The sequence below is a fragment of the Carassius gibelio genome, chromosome A10 (genome assembly GCF_023724105.1).
Source record: "Carassius gibelio isolate Cgi1373 ecotype wild population from Czech Republic chromosome A10, carGib1.2-hapl.c, whole genome shotgun sequence".
Lineage (NCBI taxonomy): Eukaryota > Metazoa > Chordata > Actinopteri > Cypriniformes > Cyprinidae > Carassius > Carassius gibelio.
The window spans coordinates 12,283,297-12,304,097 of record NC_068380.1 but is presented as its reverse complement, the minus strand read 5'-3'; the positions used below and the strand labels follow the sequence as shown (position 1 = coordinate 12,304,097).

The following is a 20,801-nucleotide window of genomic DNA, read 5'->3' as shown; positions in this document are numbered from 1 at the left end:
TGGAAATTCTACAGTGCCTTAAATTGTTTGCGTTCAGCAAGAGTGGCCTTTTGTGCACTTCTTCCACAAAAGATGGAACACAAACAATGATGTAACTACTGTAAAAAAAAACTGGAACATTGTGTATAACACCGTTATCTTCAACTGTACTCTTGTGGCTTTCTGTCGTGCACAGGGAAGATTGGCTTGTGCAAAGATTTGTTTAGTTCATTATGCATGATATCTTCAGTCTAACTGTTCAATTAAGTATCAATTAGGAGGATTTTAATAAGAGTAGAAATTTTAATTCAACTGTAAAATCACAAATTTGCATAAATGAACTAGGAAAACAGAAGCTTCTCTTTTTTTACACTGGACCAAGGATTTTATTCATACATACAAGGTGATTTCTACACATTAAATGGACAATATTCACATGTATAAGTACAACACAGGCCATCAGAACCTCTGACCCACAAGTTCATCCTGAAAACCTAATTAAAATAATCAGATTTTATTGCTTTAATAAAATATTATCTGGTTTGTTTACACAAACAAACTAAATGTAAAAATAAAATAAAACTTTCCTCATATTATTTTCCTATTTGGGTATGGACTCTACAAAAGGCGCTATAATAAATTAGATAATACAAATAATAATTCCATAAGTCTATGCATGACTAAAATGAGGTAGTATAAATATCCAAAATATTTTCAAGGACAAACAGAACAATATTTATTTCATGATCTAAGAAAATTTTTATATTTAGATTTTTTTTTTATACTGTATTATTTGGGCAATTGCTACTGGGGCTGAAGGAAAACAGAGATATAATAAGCATAAAAAAAATCCCATTTCTAGCCAAAATCTAATAGCAACCTTAATGAGAACTTTTTTTCTTTTTCAAAAAAAACCTATATACTTCAACATACCGTATGTCTCTAACATCCTAAACAATTAACAGATGTTATTGAAGTGTCAAAGTTACTCCCTAACTAAATACAAATCACAAATACAGCACCACAAACAGCAAAACACTAAAATGCCAGGTGTGCGGTGAGTGATTAATATGTACTTGTCATGTCTACAAATAGCTCTACATAAACAACTCTTCGTAAAGAGCTCTTTATTAAGAGCTCTTCATTTATATAAATCGCACCTGTGTGCTTTCATTCCTGGAATCATTTTGATTATGCATACATTAGAGCCTTACAAACCTTAAAGCTTCAACAAAAATGTAATTACATGGTCTTGTTTTTCTCTACATCTTCTATATAGTCCATGGAATAAAACCAGTTTCCTTTCTACTTCTAACTGTTGTAATAGCAAAACACTGGCTGTCCAAGGGCAAACTTGAAAGATTTGGCCCTCCTTGGTCATAAATATCAGCAGTTCTTAACCTTCTTGACTCCAAAGCCACCCTTTGTCCACAGGAATTTTCAGAGCTCCACGGCAATTTTGTAATTTTCAAAGGCCCTTACTTTTTTTTTACTATGTTTTATCAAATGAAGTCTTTATGTCCAGCTTTTTAAATAGTTTTACTCAATTTCTACCTGATAAATAAATATTTCATAGCATTTTAGGCATTTACTAATGTCCATCAATTTAGTATTCCACGTCTTGAAATCACACTTTCTTTTAAAAAACCTTATAAATTAATGTTTTCCAAGACTGCAGGAATCCTGTTTTTACAATTAACATAGATGTTGAAGGGGAGTCAAAAAACAATATCTTCATTTTAAATATTTTCAATTCCTCTTGAGGCCCCTTTGGCAATTTTACAGAAGCCCCTTAGTGAGCCCCAGCCTCCTGGTTGAGAACCACTGCTGTATATGGATTCCATCTATAAAATATGTGATTTCTCAATAAACAGTAGCATACCTACACAAACCTGTTTTTCAGATACGTCCATGGGAAAGTAATAATGTTAACAATGTCCTCTCGCATGTCAATTAAAGGCATAGTTCAACCAAAAATGACATTTTACTCACTTTCACGTCATTCCAAACCTGTATGACTTTCTTCGGTAAAACCCAAAAGAAAATGTAATGTCTAAAATGTCATTCTTCGAAATAAAATTCCATCCATTGAATTTTGGACCTCCAATCCAATTGTTTTGGACCTCATTTACTCAGGCCCCATTTACACTAGTGTATTTTCGTTTTAAAATGTTTAACTTTTGTCATGGTTACGTTATCGTTTACACTACTCCAGCGTTTTCCATGTTCGAAAATGGAGACTTTTGAAAACGCAGCTGACCCCGTTTTAGTTTGAAAACTCTGAGGTTGCGTTTCAGTGTAAACAAACCAAAACGGAGACTTTCGAAAATTACAATGGCATGGCTGCCCATGTGATCTCTACGTATCCTTGATGAGCATGTAACCATATCATGAACAGTAATCATGCTCATTTTTGAACATGTCAGTGACTAGCAACCGACTACTTGTTTACACTTTTAAGCGCATGCCCAGTGTGCATGAATGGTCACTTGACATGCATTTTCGGTTATGTAGTGTAGACGGAGATTGTTTCTGAAATGCCAGTGTAAATGTGGTTTTCAAATGAAAACTTTGTAGAACAGTTAAAGAATAATGAATAACATATAAAGTATGACTGTGAGAGTCCTGACGTTTCCATTCCCAACCGATCAGCACACATGTTCAGGCCCAGTCCTCAGTTGCATGATCACATGCATTTACTATAATTAAGGACTTTTTGTCCTGTTAATGGTCAATAATACTCTCTCATTCTGGACAAAGATGTCTTTGGGCTCTGACTATGCAAGTGTTGAGCCCGAAGCGAAATTCTGCCCAGTCTGTCGATCTCCTGCTGGCTGCTGAAAGGGTGTGTGACCTCCCAGACACGTGGACGCTCCTCCCAGTCCAGTAAGGGAGGGTGAGAGAGCAGGTACTGGCTGGAGTGATGATAGAGGGGTCTGGATCGGCCCTCTCTAAAACCCAGAGGGTGAACAGTATTATTGTCATAGTGATCTGGGTTACGGTATTCTTCATAAACAGGCGAGTTGTCGTCATCCAGCGTTAGAGATGTGCGAAAATCTCTCGGGCCCTGGTTTCGTCGTAATGGGTAGCCAGTCTGCAGTGACAGGGTGCTGCCATCCAACCGGACACTGCCGCCCAGCCGGGTCAGGGTGCCACCCAGGCGGGTCAGGGGGCCACCTAGCCGTGTAGGGGTCAGGGGAGGTGGGGGAGCAGGAAGGGGTGGAGGTGGTGGTGTAGGGGTCCGGTCTCGAGGTGGTGATTCCAGTCCTGGGAGACGCGTGTCAAGCCACTCTGTTGTTTGCCATTGGTAGGCTGGAAAATAGATGCAGAGTATCAAAAAGTGTCTGAGCAAATGCAACTTTCTTTATATTCAAATTTATATATGTCACATGTAAATGCAAGAGTCAAGAGGCATTTATTTGTCATTTGCATAGTCAACACTGGGGAAAACTGGGCATTGAAATGCTTGTGACGGGGCTCAGACATACAGTGACAATAACAAGACATAAGACATAGACGTACGTGGAGAGTACTGAGGTTCTTGAGTGAAAAGTGGAAGTAAAAGGTACAATAAAGGTAATCAGTGTTAAGAGTTATAGTGTTCATAATTAGTCCTGAGGTAATATTATGATTACTGGGGTAGAACAGTGTCTAAAATGTCATTGTAGGGTGACGTAGAGCTACATGGAGGATATTAAAGTGGCAGTGCAGATGCAATAAATAAACTTAAGAGGAGCACACATTCAGACGTATTCCTGAGTAGAGCAATGTCCATAAGATCATTATAGAGTGTCACAGAGTAACATGAAGGAATATTGAAAAAAGTGTCAGGGCAAGTACAATGAAATTAAACATGTATTCCATTTTGCTGATTGCTGAGTAGTCTGATGGCTTGACGATAGAAGCTGTTCTTCAGTCTGGTTGTCCATGATCGGATGGATCGGAAGCGTGTGGCAAACAGGTGATGAGCAGGGTGAGTGCGATCCTTGATGATGCTTCGAGCCTTTCTCAAGCAGCGAGTCTGATAGATGTCCTATAAGCCTGGGAGTTTATGTCCAATGATGAGCTCTGCTGTTCTCACCACTCGCTGAAGAGCTTTGCGGTCCAAAGAAGAGCAGTTGCCATACCATACAGTGATACAGCTGGTCAGAATGGTCTCTGAGTGTACTTGTAGCTCTTAACTGTCTCTACTATCTCTCCATTGATGTGAATGGGAACATGACCCTCTCTCTGTGACTTCCTGTAGTCCACAATCATTTCCTTGGTCTTGCTGACGTTTAGAGAGAGATTGTTATCAGCACACCATGCTGTGAGTGCATTAACCTCATCTCTGTAGGATGTCTCATCCCCATTAGTGATGAGTCCTAGGATAGTAGTACAGTAAGCAAATTTGATGATGATGTTGGAGCTATGCTTAGCAGAGCAGTCATATTGTGAACAGGGAGTACAAGAGAGGACTGAGTACACATCCCTGTGGGGCACCAGTGCTGAGTGTGAGTGAGGAGGATGTGTGATTGCCAATTCTAACCACCTGGGGTCTGCCGGTCAGGAAGTCCAGGACCCAGTTACATAAGAGACTGTTAAGACCCAGATTTTTCAGTTTGGCTATAAGTTTGGTAGGGATGATGGTGTTAAATGCAGAGCTGTAATCAACGAACAGCATTCGCTCATAGGTGTCTCTTCCCTCCAAGTGTTCTAGTGCAGAGTGTATGGCCATTGCAATGGCGTCATCAGTGGATCTGTTAGAACGGTAAGCAAATTGTAATGGGTCCAAGGTGTCAGGCAGAGAGGAGCAGGTGTGGGATTTGACTAGCCGTTCGAAGCACTTCATGATGACTGATGTCAGTGCTACAGGGCGGTAGTCATTCAGGCAGAAGACAGTTGTTTTTTGGGGAACCGGGATGATGGTAGTTTGCTTGAAGCATGTGGGGATCACATTAAGTCTCAAGGAGAGGTTGAAGATGTTGGTGAAGACATCTACAGTACTAACTGGACAGCGCAGGCCCTCACGACACGTCCGTGTATGCCATCTGGACCTGGAGCTTTGCAGCCGTTACTTTATGTATGATTTTTATGTATGATTTATATATATATATAAAAAAATTACATTTTCAGCAGCCATTGCACTCGTCTTCATATCAAATGATCTTTCAGAAATCATTCTATCACCCCCCCCACACACACACATTGAACACTGAGCTTATACTTGAGATGATCTGAAACAAGCTTTAAATAAAAAAAGTCTAATTTATATATATATATATATATATATATATATATATATATATATATATATATATATATATATATATATATATATATATATATATATATTAGTCTTTTTTTTCATTCCTTCATTCGTTTGGATATGAGCTATTATCAAATCTGTAGTTTAGTACAAAAAATAAAGATATAAGCTCTTACAATTTCTAAAATATTCTTTGACGAATTCCACACAAATCTCATCCTCACAATTGAGGTGTGGGCTTGCTGTGCAAAGACATAAAATGGAAAATGTTTCAGGCAGAGTGTTTTAATGACTTATGAGATGAAAACAAACACCAAAGAGCCAAATCAAAAACAAAACAGTCAGAACAATAAACTTGTTCATGCTTAATGAAATATTAATGATGGAATATTTTAATACGGGATGCATGTAAAGGTTTATAAATATGTCTGACCAAGTGAAAAAGAGAGAAAGATATAAAAGTAAAATAGAAAAAAAAATAAAAAATAAATAAATAAAGTGGACTCACAGGTAGTACTGTGAGGCTGCACGTCACCCTGACCTGCAACTGTCAGGAGAAGAGGAAAACAGATGATGTATCACTGCGTATCACTGCTCATGTTTATCTAGTTTATTCATTTATATATAATTATTATATAACAATTATATATAATTGTTAAATTAAAAAAAAAGAAGTTTTTATTTTATTTTTTAAATATAAATTTTATTCAATTTATACATTTATAATACACATGCAAAATATATTATATATTAATTTGAACGTGGCTACATTAGTTTACACCAAAGTTATATAAAAATAGAAATGAAAATATTTGTTTGTAAGATATAAATTGTATTAAATTTATAAATTCTAAATACACACACACGTTTAATATAACTTACAATCAACCTGACTACATTAGGTTATGCCAAAGATATTTAGCGATATTAACTAATACAAAAGTAATAAATAGAATAATAAATGAGTAATAACAGAAATATTTTCTTGAGTCAACAACTGAAAGTTTACACATTTTAAAGTTCAAGAATATTGGTCCAAGACCCCAAAGAGTTGATCCAGGAACATGTCCTACTTGGATAAATCACATTGTGCTGTTTAGCATAACCAACAAAAACAGTCCACTTTCATCCAGACCTCTGAGAAAAAAGGTGGAGCTCCTCAGACGGCAAAAATTTCCATAGTGTGTGTGTAAAACTTTCAAACAAACAGCTTGTTTTTGCACTGATTGCAATCAGCTTTGGTCAAGGGAAGGTTTAATTAGACTGGTTCTGGTATGCCTCAAAAACAGGTCACTGCAGCTGAACCACAGAGTACAGGGAAGCTGTTCTAACCTTACTAAAGGCTAGTTCAATTGTTCAGGTTTTCAATGCAACTGGATTATGTGAGTGATTAAAGTCTAAACCCTGGTTTTATATGAGTCCGCAGTTGTGCAGTTTAATTAACGGCTCTAATCCTACTTTGTCCAGTGCGGACTGCATGAACACTTCAGTTTCTGCGCTCTGGTATTTCACCTTTACATTTTCATGCAGCACGGTTTTTATCCCTATAACATTTGAACTGAATAATACTATAAAGTACTACTGCACAGCTTATTCTGTCAGCTGCAGCATTCTATGGTCAGTTTTTCATCTATAATGATGCTAAACGGTATAATTAACTGTTGTATCCAGACAACTGATTTCCTTGCAGTGCTGGATGTCTCTAGTATTACTCTGTACCTCTCTTTCTTCTCGCACAATAAAATACTTACACCTCAAATCAATATTTCACGTCCATTTATTTATTTATTTGCCTAGAAGCTATCCAATAAGAAGGAAGTTCTGCTTCGCATGAGTCACTTGTTTATTTTGCAATTATGATGCATTATTTTGAAATAATATGCCACTGTATAACATGCTACTATTTTTTATTATTATCATTAAATATCTTTTAATTACAAATATAACAAAACTGAGTTTAAAATAAGGTTTCATTTGATAATATTAGTTTACATAATAAACACTGATCTTTGATAATGATAATTTCAAAATTTAATAATACATTATTAAAATTAAAAGTTGTTCTATTAATGTTATTTAATGCACCTTAGCTAACACAAACTAATAAAAAAAAACAGTTTAACAAGGATTAATAAATACAATAACAAATGGATTCCTCATTGTTAGTTGAAGTTGGTCTCCAAGAAGACAAAGATATGTACTATCTGCTAATAGTTAATTTTGTCAACATTTAGCAACTATGTGGTAAAGCCACACATCTTTTTTGATTTTATTGATAATTGCTTGATTTTGGTCACTAATCTGAAAATTGACTCATACCTTCATTTTCAATGTTGTCCACTGCATTTTTTACCAGTTGTATCACCGTCACTATGGAGGCTAGGGCATGAACAAAAGTAAAATGTCAGGCAACATTTGAATAAAGGATCAAACACTTCAACAAAACATCAAACACTCAATTAAAACCTTATATAAGTATTTATATGAATCACTTTGTTCCATTCGTAATTCTCCAGCACATGAAATCTGCTAAACAAAAGCAAACGGACTTCTGATGTGTAAGTCTGACGTCTATTTTGTACAGCAGAAGTGATACTACACTACTGAGTCCTGAAAGCAATCACGTTTGGAGAGCATATCAAAGGCAGATGGATTGTAATTACGTCTCTGACCCATTCAGGCTGCCACATTGTTTAAGCAGGATAGGGTTATTACTAATCCTCATGATTTCCTTTTGGAAAGATCAGACAATGCAAGTCATTTTAATTAGGTGAATGGAATAATCAGTTACCTCTGCCTGAGATTAGGTCATTATAATAGATGTGGGTGCGTGAGAATGGATAGGTTAATGTGATAATCTTGCATGTGTTTGCAGGTCTTTTCTGTATACAGTTTAAAGGCTGGAAGTGACTCAAATTGGAGTTAAAGGGGAGGTCTAATGCTATTCCATGCATTCTGACTTATTTTCATTGTTAAAGAGTTGGATTGCCAAGCTAAACATGGCCATGCAGTGCAGTTTTGGCAAATTAAATGTTTAAAAGTATGGCTTTTAATTATAATATAATGCTGAATTGCTATAACTTCTCATTTTAACCCTAGAAATTGAATTAAAAAATCTCAATTAATAGTGACATCGGTATCAGAATTAGTAACAGTGATACTGGCTTTCATTCATAGTACTTAGTAAAAAGATGCCATTAAAGGGGTCATGAAATTGACACATCTTGGAGGTTACTCTACAATTAAAACATACTGAAAGTTCCAAAACTCAAAACAAACTCCGCAAATTTTAAATATGTATTATTCTATTCTATTCTTCCGAAACGGTGGATTTGAAATTGGTAGAATCGTGACGTCATAATTTGCCATCGACTCATAACTTAACATGCGTCATTATCGGACGTACAGTATGTAATTAATGAGGAAAAACTCATGACTGTCCATCAATCACAAGAGTTATACTGCTGTTTATGGACCAAAAAAAAAAAAACGTCATCAAAATTCTGAACTAACCTTGAGAAACACTAGATTCTGATCGGTGTAATATGTAAAGCTTCATGTACAGATGTTCACTGTCACAATGTGGTTTACTTCTGTTTATGCATTAGTGAACTACACTATCAACTTCACACTGTTCCTGTTTCCTGTTAGTCACATGAAAACCATCTGTTATTAAACCATCATTATACAAAAAGTGATATATAAAACTATTAAAATATTGATTCGTTTTTTTTTTTAATCAACTGACAGCACTATTAAGCATATCAAGAGCTAAAACAAAGAGCTAATGATTGCAAAGAGACCAGGCTTATACAATCACGAGAGAGCAAACATCAATGCAAAATGTTCATTCAGTGTGTTATCTAATTGCTCTGTGGTTTATTCAAAAGTTGCAAAAGGGATATTGATTTTTATGGGATTGTAAAAAATCCCATAAAAAAGCATGTATAGTTAAAGTACTGATAAAGTAATGGTTAAAACATACTATAACAGGATACAATACCCTAAAAAAAACTTAAATACCATTTGCTTTTGCTGGGTTAAACTTTGAATATTTTTTAAGCAGAGAAAGGTTGTTTGGAGGTTATGTTAAGGACTTTGGGTCTTGCAGTGCATGTATCTCACCGTTGTCATCGCAGGAATCGGACTGGAAGGACCTGAGGGAGTGCGCCTCGCTTGTGCTGCTGTCTGAGAAACAGGTGACCTCCTCTGGTGTATTTCCAGCTTCTGCAGGAGAATACAAAACAGATTCTTATACAGACAGACACACATGCAGATGCATGCAGTTGTACTAGACATTCACACAATGTATGCATAAATAAAAAATGAATATATGATAAATGTACACACTACCGTTTAAATGTTTTGAAACGTTTGGGTTAGGTAATATGTTTTATGTCTTTGAAAGAAGTCTCTGACTGCATTCATTTGATGAAAATACAATAAAAATAATATAGTAACAAGTAGTAGTGTGAAATATTCAAACAATTAAAAAAAAACATTATTTATTTTAATATATTTTAACATATTATTAATTCCTGTGATGGTAAAGCTGAATTTTCAGAAGCCTTTACTCCACTCTTGAGTCACAATATCCTTCAGAAATCAGTCTAATATTATCATTTGGATTTCTCATTATTATCAGTATTGTAAATATGTGTGCTGTTGTGGAAACTTTGATCATTGTAATGAATAGAAATGGCAAAATTGTAACAGTGTCTGTCTTTATGGTCACTTCTGAATTCATTTTAAACAATGTCTATATTACATTTAAACAATGAAAATATTACCATGTCAATTCTGAACTACTAGGCCATTTGCATTTACCAAACACATCTAATATCTAAAAACCAGACACCCAAATATGCACAAACAAAACCTTTTAGATAGCTTTTAGAGCTTAATACTCTGTACGGCATGCAAATCTTTCAAATCTGCTTAAGTGAAAGAGCAATAATATTTGTCCTATATTTATCCCAGACTTCACACTGCTAAAGCTAACAAACAGTCGAGATTCTGCTTGAAGCAAACACTAAACAAGACAATGTAATAATCACCCTTCACATATGTACTAGCTGCCAACATGGCCAGACTGTTAAATATTTTATGAGAAGAAAGGCTCCTTTTGGCCTATTTCAAGCTACAATACAGCACAGCAGATGGTTCTGATTATGATAATCTGGTTTGTTGTCCCAGGTCAATTTTCAAGATGGAGCCAATATTGAAAATCGCAAGAATGCTAAATATAAAATTATAAAAAAGAAACTCATTGGGAAAGGAGATTTGATTAAATCAGTTTTTTGTATATATATATATGTTATTGTGATTAACGCCTTTTCCATAGCATTTATCACAGTGTGGATGTTTCTGTTTGAATCTTGAGGATAGACTCTAAATGCTTTAATTCACTATCTCCTTTTGTGTGAAAGCCTCGTGTTATCTCTAAGGTAATTACATTCCATCACACATTATTGTACAATGGATTTTGCCGATGGAAACCGGGGCGCATATGTATAATCTCATCCACACAAAGACTGGCATTTAATTGGCCGCGGGGAGTAATGGAGTCACACTGACATCGCTGCAGTTTTGTCAACCTCTGTTTGATCTGTGATGAGCCGAAAGTGTGTGCGCCAAATAGTCACCCTCGGTTCTGTACGCTTCCTCTCCGTCCGCTGGATAACCCCTGTCTTCCCACTCCAGAGCTCGGAACTGATGATCCGTAGCACTGTTCTCATCATCTTCCTCTTCCTCGTCCTCCTCTTCCCACGGAGGCTTGCGGATGTGGCTGCGCTCGGACGGGTTCGGGGACATCGACAGGGGGAGATTGGGTGCCACGCTGCAGACGGCAATACCTCTTCGCGGCATCCCGAGGATGTGTGGTGGATCTGCCTGGAAGGTGCTCATTTGCGGAGGGCAGGAGAAGATGGCCAGCCCTCTCTCTGCTTTTTCCGTTTCCCCTTGAGGGATTCCCTGGCAGTGGGGAAGCGTGTAGGCTGTGGGCCGCACCATGACCTGTGGTGGCCCTCCTGCGCTGTCGTTCCGGTAGAGGCTGGCGCGACACTTGCTGCCGACCCGTATGGCTTTGAACTCGATGCCCTCGGCTCCCATGCCCGTCTTATGCAGCATGTAGTTGGTCTCTGTGGAGATGCCCACCGCCTCCCCACGGCTCCAGTCCTTCCGGAGGACTTTTTTACGAAATGCGGCCAGCAGGGTCAGCAGGACCAACACCACAAATAGCAACACACCAATGCCGATGATCTCTCCTGGTCCAATGTATGACAGGGACTCAGCCTGAGTGTCTGGGCCGTCCAGAGGCTGGCCGCAGAACTGACCCTCGAAGCCCATAGTGCAGTTACAGTAGAAGCCTCCGAACGTGTTCACACACACCCCTCCGTTCTCACACTCCTCCCTCTCACACTCGTTCACATCCTCGTCACATCTGTGGACAGAAGGACTGTGTTAGGCTCTTTGGGATTTAAATACTAACTTACTATTTACTGTATACTGTACTGTATTTACATTTGGAATATATATTTTTTTTCAGATGAACACAGACAAGTATTTTTTTGAAATCTAAACAACTTCCATATAATGTAACCCAAAAGTTGACACTTCAGAAACCATGCAAAGCAAACACAACAGTAATCCACACAAACCCAGTTGATGAAATTATAGGTTTGTGAAAAAAATACTATTTTAAAACTATCAACCATCGCTGACATATGCACATTTATGAGACAGTAAAAAGTGACAGTCCTTCAGAAACAATTGTTTGTAGTTTAAAAAGTTTAAAATAGTGGTATTCTTCTCACATGCAACTTCTGACACCAATTTGTTCTTTGGGACCTATGGTTTGTAAAATGTCCACATTTGGGTTGCAGCCTTATGTCTCACATGGGACAAAGAGGATTAAGCTAACTTTTGGGTTACTATCCACTAGCAGTATATGGACTCTTAGATGGATTACTTTTGTGTTTTAAACAGTTGCATTCTACATTGTGAAAACAATTAAAACTGTCATTTAGCATTGTTCAGTTAAATTTTGAATTAAAAAAAAATTACATAATATTTGTCAGTCCCAAAAAATTATTAAGAGAGTCACTCATCAGCTGTAATTATGTTCATGATGATGGATGACCGATTACTTCTGCCAAGACTCATGACCAGACTGAATTCATATTACACACACATATACTTTTTAAGTGTACTTAAATTCTTCTTCTTCAAATATAGAACCTTATTTGACAATATTCATTTTCAGACACAGGAAGTGCATTTAGCTCATTTTGGCAAATGCAGCAGGGTATCAACACTTGTGGTCAAAACATTTCCATATACTTTGCAGCATCTACAAAATGTCTATTATTTTACCAACATCATGCAAAAATGGCATCACAGGCTTCATAAAAATGCTGGTTATTTTTTCATTCAGTACTGACCTGAATAAGACATTTTTCATAAAATACATTTACATATAGTCCACAAAAGAAAATAAAAGTTGAATTTATAAACATTTATATCACATTCAAACATTTACATATGTTTTATTTTTAATACTGTGTTGCTACCTGGATGATCCACAGGTATTTTATTATTATTCTTTTTTATAAGTCCCTAGTTTACACCCCAGGGTCTTAATGCATCGTTTTGTTCTTCTGGAGCATCAGTGAGCATTTGAACCTTCTGCAATAGTTGCATTACAGAGTCCCTCAGTTGTTCTCAGTGTGAAAAGATGGATCTCAAAATGATATAGTCATTGTTGGAAAAGGTTGAAATACGCAAAAGATGCTGGAAAACCAAATAATTTGTGGGACCTCAAGGAGTTTTCTGAAGAACAACGGGCAGTTTAACTGTTTAGAACAAACAAGGGACTCATAAAAAAAGAAAACTGTGGATCAGCCAGGTAATAACACAGTATTAAGATAAAAACATAGGTAAACTTTTGAACATGGTAGTTTTTATAAATTCTACTCTTATTTTCTTTTGTGGACTATATGTAAATGTCTTATGAGAAATATCCTATTCAGTTCGGTACTAAATAAAAAAATAACATGCATTTTATATGATTTCTCTTTTTTTGGAAAAATAATTAACATGTATACTGCAAAATGTATAGACAATTTTGACCACGACTCAACACTATTGTTCAAACGTTTGGGGTCAGTAATATTTTTTTTCTTTTATGCCCAGATTTCCCACCGCAGTTGCATTTATTTGATCAAAAATACAGTAAAACAGTAATATTGTGAAATACTATAATATAATATACTATAACTATAATATATTTTACTATTTAATTTATTGTGATGGCAAAGCTGAATTATCATACCAGTTTTCAGTGTCACATGATGCTTCAGAAATAATTTTAATGTAGAAAACAGTTGTTCTGTTTATTATTTTTGTGTAAATGGAGGTTCTTTTTTAAAGGATTTTTTGATGATTCAAAAGAACAGCATTTATTTGAAATAAAAATCTTTTGAAACATTACAAATGTCTTTATCACTTTTGATCAATGTTATGCATCCTTGCTAACACACTTTAAACTCTAAACACTATAAACTGCGTGAATAATAAGAATATTGTTCATCTGAACACAGCCTTAGTGTTTCTCTCATTAGCTAATTAGTTCTCAGAAGCAGAGAGAGAGAAAGAGGTTTCTTGTTGCATTTAAAGATTCATAAATGTTCACATTTAGCTGAATTCCCCTCTGTGCTGCAAACAGCAAATATGTAATGATGTGTTGCTCCGAGAACTCTTTATAAATACAAGAAAGTTCAACGAATCTCTCAAGTGAGCATAAGAGAACATAATGAGAGGATTGTTTGTATTGCGTAACGTAATGACACAGCTGGTAAAGCAGAGAAAGTAGTTATATAAAGCAGTTAGATTTTCATATACTTTCTCCTGTCTATATAAAATGAGTAAAAGACAGAGAAGAAAATGGCACATTATTCAGTTTTCTCAGACAGTTGTTCATGTGTAGCTTTAGGCTTGCTTGGAAAACGTAACAACAGCATCCTCTAGTGGAAAAATAACTTCAACTCATCTCACTACGAAAAAGAAATTACATAAGCTTTAGGATTTTTTTGATGGATTGCTCTATAATCTGTTAATTGTTTAAATGATTTTAGTAATTAGCGAGAAAGGTCAAAGGATAACGACTTTTAGACGAGAGTTTCATTACAGTGAGTTGCTGGTTATCTGCTCTCCACAACACAATTCCTTTTAAATAGTTTTAGTGAGACGTGATCTGCTGTGTGACAAATAAAACAAGATATGTATATGTGTTAATATATATTTAAAACATTCTTATTTTTGGTCATGTTATTTTACGGTTTCTTGGCATTAGTTATATTAAGAGTGATATAATACACACACGCACACACACACACACACACACACATATATATATATATAAACTGCTGAAGTCTTAGGTGATGGTGTCTCATTTACCATTTAAATGTCTGTGGTGTGACATCTTAAAAGCCATTAGGGTCTAAAATGTATGCACGATTAATGGTTAGTGGTATTCAGAAAGTAAATCAGAAATATTATATACTGAATAAAGTCTTACATGTTTCCCGTAAAGCCTTTGAGGCAGCCGCAGAGGAAGGTGTTCCCCACAGCCTTACAATCACCACCATTCTGACAAGGTGAGGGCACACAGGACGTCACCTCCATCTGACAGCGGGACCCCGTGAACTGTGGCAGGCAGCTGCATGAGAAGTCTGGGGACAAATACAATGAGAAACAAGACTTATAAAGACAACTGACCGTTATTTACATATCGATGCTTATATGCACTTTCTATTTCTCACCTCCAGAGGGCAGCTTTGTACAAGACGCTCCATTCTGGCACGGGCTGCCGAGGCACGGATCAGGATATAAAACACATCCCAGCTTCACATCACTCAGCCCAGCTACTTCTGCATACCGGCTCCTCTTATTCTGAAGTGGGAGTTCATTTCCATTGAGCATGATGGACCCGAGGCACCCCTGGAAGCCTTCTTGTGCCCGTGGGGGCCTCTGGCTGCCTCTGCCCACTGGTCCGTGCAACACCTGAGCCCCAAAGAACAGCGATCCGTCTGCAGCCAGGGGCCAGATGCGGACAGGGGCCCGCGCAGAACGCCGACGCTCCACATAGCTGTCATCCAGTGAAAGGAAAGTGTAGTTACTGGAGAGCTCCAGGGTCACGGCGTGCCAGGACCCATCATTGATTGGACGCCCGGAGATGCCCAGAATATCCATTCTGTTGTCACAGTCCATCTGGAACCACAAACGCCCTTCTTCTATCTGATAAAACACAGACAACAGGGGGTTTGATATGGGTGGGGTTCTCAAATTACAGTTTTCACCTGAGATTCAAAGTCAAAACTACTCCAAAGTTTGACTTTCAGTAGTTTCAACTTTATTTATATTTCAAACATTTCTCTTAAAATACAATAAGTATCAGCTGTATACAAAGTGACCATCATTTAGTTTTTGACCACTGAATATGGGTCATTTTCAACAAGTTGGACATGAAGCTCCATTGAGATCCCCATATCTCTTGGATTGAACCGTATAGGGCCTTGAAAATGAACGTTCCAAAAGAAAAGGTTGTCAATAACCAGAATATAAAATCATATTGATATATCTTTAAAACTTTTTCAGTTACAAATAAGCAGTTTTTTTTTCATGGGGCCCAAAATACCTGGCAGCGCCCCTTTTTTCAACACTGATAATAAGAAAGAAATGTTGCTGGAGAATCAGATCAGCACAATATAATGATGTCTGCTTAATATTCAGATTTGCCATCGCAGGAATAAATTGCAATAATGTTTTACAATATTACTGTTTCTAAACATATTTTTAAAAGATTTGTAAAAAAAAAAAACAATGAAAAAAAAGAAAAAAAAAAAAAAATCTAAACAAACACTATATGCACTATATATTGATTGCTGCATTATAGTAATGAGAATGTATTGGATGTGTTTAATAATGTATATATAATTACATTTAAAAATCTAATTAAATTAAATGTATGCATTTAGCAAAGCGACTTACATTGCATTCAAGCTAACAATTTTCTCCTAATATGTGTTCCCTGAGATTCAAACCCCCAACCTTGCGCTTGCTAACGCAATGCTCTATCACTTGAGCTACAGGAACACTACAATATGTAATCTGTATAATAATATATAATCTAATGTAATAATGTATAAAATAAAATAAATCACATCTCTGTACCCATCTGACCTTGAGCAATGTGCAGGGGTCAGCGCGTGTGTACATGATGACTCCTTGGCTCTGAAGCGTTCTGATTCTCAAGCCCAGCTTCATGTCTCCACTCCAATCACTGTCCGTCACTCTGTATTTGATGTAACTGTTTCCTGCAAAGCTCAGAGATGTCTGACCTGCCAGCACAGATATGGAAATCAGTCAGTCAGTCAACACCATATTTCAAAATCTGCTATTTATACACGCTTCCACAAAAGATATTCGAAATTACGATATACAACCATTTGAAAATTTTGAATCTGAGGGTGGAATATTCTCAAAATATTGAGAAAATCGCCTTTAAAGTTGTCCAAATTTATTCTTAGCGAAGCATTTTACAGATCAAAAATTAAGTATTTATATATTTACGGTAAAAAATTTACAAAATATCTTCATGGAACATAATCTTTACTTTCTCATTTATTTGCAATATTTCCAGACGACCTTTAGGGACAACATATACATATCTTTTCCCAGGTTTTTAATGTATTTGCAAACACAAACACATTTTTAACATCCTTCCTCATATGCTGCAATTAAACACAAAAAAAGCATTTGAATATATATTTACCAGCTCACACCTCACTGTCACATTCTCCATTCTGAAATTGTTGCAAACCCCCTTTTTGAAAAATGAAATGTTGCTTTATCCGACATTACAAGTGGCCTTAAGCCAGGGTTTAAAAGGAGCAGTGTGAAAAAGCCTATGTGAGTCTTACCTGCGCACTTGTTCAGCATGTCAGGCAGACACTGGCAGAGAGATGGAGCCGTGCGGCCACTGCGCACACACTGCATGTCTGACGGACATGTTTGGCCATCACAGAGCTCCAGAGAAGATGGACATTGTCCTCCTGCAGTGGGTGCAAAAAGTTAGAAAACGAGCAAATGGAAATTCTGCCACTCAAGCTACTGTTGGAACTTAATCAACCAGGATAAATAATTCATACTATGAATATGAAATGCATCTTAAAATAAACAGGGTTTGCCAACTTTGGTTAACTGGTTGGAACAAGACTTTGATGGCACGGGCAGATCAATTACAGAAACCTATATGAGGTTTTCAGGAAGCAATAATTCATTTTTTTTATTTTATCTTAATACTTAAATTCAATGTTGTACAAAATACAGTTTTTAGAAAATGTTCAGTTCTGAAATTCATGCTGTTTACCTACCTAATATTACCAGCAAGTAATAATAATAATAATGATTAAAACATACTTTATGTAAATTAGAGGTTCAATAAATATTTGATTAAATTATAATACTCGATCTAGATTATCACCCATTTTTTGTTGCAGTCTGTCTTTTTGATACATTTTTGAAGTTTAAAATTTGCTTGTACTCGCTTGCTCTTACGACTGTTTCGCGAAAAGGAAATATGTGCCTGACTTTGCAGTCATAACTCTTATAAAGTATATGACAGTATAATGTAAGCAAAGCGCATTTAGCATTTTCTTGTTACTTGCCGGGAGATTTAGTAAGGTTAGCATGAGAGTCTGAAAGCGTGTCTCATGCCAGATGTTTGAGAGTTGGCAACCCTGGAATAAATTTGAATCAGTTTTGCCATTTTTATCAACTGGGACGGAAGCAGAGCACTAACCTGGGCATGTGCACATCTCTTTCCTGCTGAAGCGTGGAGACACAAAGCTCACTCTGGAGGTGGTGTAGGTCACCAAGCCGATGGGGTCGAGACTTAGGGTGAGCTCACAGACTCGCTCTCCGCACTCAAGTTCTTCCGAGCAACTCTGATCTAGGATGCTGACCACTCTCAACGCTCCCTTTAGGAAACCTTTTGCTTCTTCCAGCTTGAGAGCCAGCTCTCCTGGACCCATATAACCCCCATCTGGATCCTCCACGGCAAGGAGCACCTCCAGCTGACTGGAGCGACCCAGTGGCTGCACTCCCAAGATGTGGAGGGGGTCTGGTCCATCCATTACACCAGTCTCATCACCAAGCAGTGAGGTACGGAGCACCTTCTTCAGCTCTTCCATGTACACACCCACAAAATCCTCTGGGGACAGGTCTTGGAAACGTAGAGTCACTGCATTCTGCACCATCTCATCCGTGGCTTGCTCCACCTGGACACTAATGCCCACCATCACAGAAAACTGCCCATCGCTGACTGTAGCATTTAGGGAGTATCTGAAAAAAAAAAAATAATAATTGTTGCTGATCATTAAGAAGCAGGCAGACAAGCACATATTGTAAACAGAAATGTTTTATTATGAGCCAAGAGTACTGATATTTGCCATTTATATCTGCTAATTGTAGATTATTATACAGTATATTTGCCATATATTGCGATGAAAAAAGGAGATAATTTCAAAATAGACATGTGGATTTATTACTTTTTTTTATGTATATGAAAGTCTCTTTCCGTGACGGAATTAAGGAAATAAAAATGTTAATTGCAATTTTTTATCTGGATTCTGTAAAAAAAAAAAAAAGTTGGAAAAAAGAAAGCTTGTTTCTACTAAGGAATAAAAAAATTAAAAAGGTAATTGTGACTTATCATGCAATTCAAAAATTATCATACGATATCAATTCAATGTCATACAATATTTTTCAGAAATGTGAGATGTTAATTCTGCAATTCTCAGAATTGTGAGAAAAAAAGTCACTATTGTCAGATATAAACTAAAGTTGTAATTACCTTTATTTATTTATTTATTTTAAAATCTGAGGTAGAAATAAGCTTCCATAGTTATATGAAGTAGTTCACATTAAAAATTAAATGTTAAAAATGAAAAAAAAAAATGCTTTATATATTAAGATTTCTTTTTTTATGCTAGTCAATGAATATTATTTGTTAGTTTTAGTTTTTTTTTAACTGTGATAGTCTAAACAAAGAATTAAATAAACTTTGTATTGTGAAAAGTATTTATATCAAATTACACAATTACTGACTATAATTATTATGATTAATTAATTAATAAAATGGCATTAGGACAAGTTGAACATTTTTCCTAGTATAACTAAACTATTTAAATAAAACAGTGAGAGTGTGAAAGGGAGTTTTTATATTAAGGTCCAAAACAGCCCATAATTATTATTTCAAATTATGCCAAATTTGCCTTTACTTTACCTTCCAGGCTCCAGGCCACTGAGCGCCACAATCTTCCCATCCTGTGTGCTGATTTTGAAAAGACTCTTTGTTTGTGATCTCTGACTGAAAGACAGAACATCATTCTCATCTCTGTCTGTGGCATAGATCTTCCCTATAATCCCGCCAGGAAACACATCTGCTGCCATGACTATGTTGATTTCCAGTGGGAAGGCCACAGGTTTGAAAAGGCTGTCTCCGATGGCACGCACAAACACAAAGGATGTGGAGGACAGACGAGGCTTCCCTGAGTCACGCACCTTGTTGACAAGAACAAGATCACAGTACAGTTCTAACATTTTAAAGCTTCTTCAAACTAAAGAAACGAATTCAATCCCTTCGAAATGTTAGAGAAGCTACAAGGGCATTTCTTGCCTTGCTCTGCATTGTCTAAGAACCTTTCCTCTATTCATTTAACTATTTAATTATTTCATAAATTAATAAATTTTATTTTCCAATTATTATTATATATAGATTTTATTGTTTTATCCTTATCCTAAACCTAGATTTTTGTCATAAAATATGAAAATCCATCATAAAAATATAAATTATATTTAAAACTAAGAGTTAAATAAAACCATTTTATTAAACATTAACAATGTCAGTGAAGTGCATACTTGATATGACATAAGGGACCTGTTATATGTGGAAAAAAAGAGAAATCAAGGTAAATTTAACTTGTGAACAGTATATTGTTATTTATGTTCACTATAATTTGGTCAAATAATTTAAAAGTACAAAAAAAATCATTATATTATAATTCATTTAATATACTTAAAACTTGTTATGAAATTAGCTTTAGAAAAGTGAAAGAGTCAAACATTTCATTTTAGAAAAACGTGTTTACAGAGGCCAGAAGTGTCCATAGTTGAAGGAACACCTGCAAATGAATTCAGTCATTCTGAATAAATTTTTTACTCTTTCAACTGTTTTCTGGAGTTGCACTAACCTGTATCTCAAGCGTATACTCTCGTGTTGCATCAGGACCAAATACTCGGCTTGTCCGTAATTCTCCATTCTGGTCCAAACTGAAGGCATTGCCCTCATTTCCAGATACAATGCGAAACTCAAAAGGTGCACCATTTCTAGGGGAGTCCTTATCAGAAACTGATAGTGTGAGGATTGTAGTTCCTGCAGGCTTGTTCAGCTTGAAAAAACAGAAGAAAAAAAAATTGACGGTAATTTTGAAATTCAAAAAAGGTCTAAATA

The 20,801-nt window shown here is 36.2% G+C and overlaps 1 protein-coding gene across 1 annotated transcript in view; it reads right to left on the bottom strand.

Moving 5' to 3' along the window:
• Positions 1–347: 347 nt before the first annotated feature.
• The window catches only part of LOC128021197 (protocadherin Fat 3-like), a 50,399-nt gene continuing 29,945 nt past the window's right edge, over positions 348–20,801 (bottom strand). The window contains exons 18-30 of the mRNA XM_052608225.1: positions 20,542–20,739; positions 19,575–19,852; positions 18,090–18,631; positions 17,209–17,340; positions 16,469–16,626; positions 15,049–15,523; positions 14,805–14,958; positions 10,873–11,669; positions 9,353–9,454; positions 7,547–7,606; positions 5,736–5,774; positions 5,404–5,469; positions 348–3,291 (exon numbers count right to left, since the gene is read on the bottom strand). Of these exons, the coding sequence (XP_052464185.1) occupies positions 2,711–3,291; positions 5,404–5,469; positions 5,736–5,774; positions 7,547–7,606; positions 9,353–9,454; positions 10,873–11,669; positions 14,805–14,958; positions 15,049–15,523; positions 16,469–16,626; positions 17,209–17,340; positions 18,090–18,631; positions 19,575–19,852; positions 20,542–20,739 (3,582 nt within the window). The 3' untranslated portion in view covers positions 348–2,710. The remainder of the gene's footprint in view (positions 3,292–5,403; positions 5,470–5,735; positions 5,775–7,546; positions 7,607–9,352; positions 9,455–10,872; positions 11,670–14,804; positions 14,959–15,048; positions 15,524–16,468; positions 16,627–17,208; positions 17,341–18,089; positions 18,632–19,574; positions 19,853–20,541; positions 20,740–20,801) is intronic.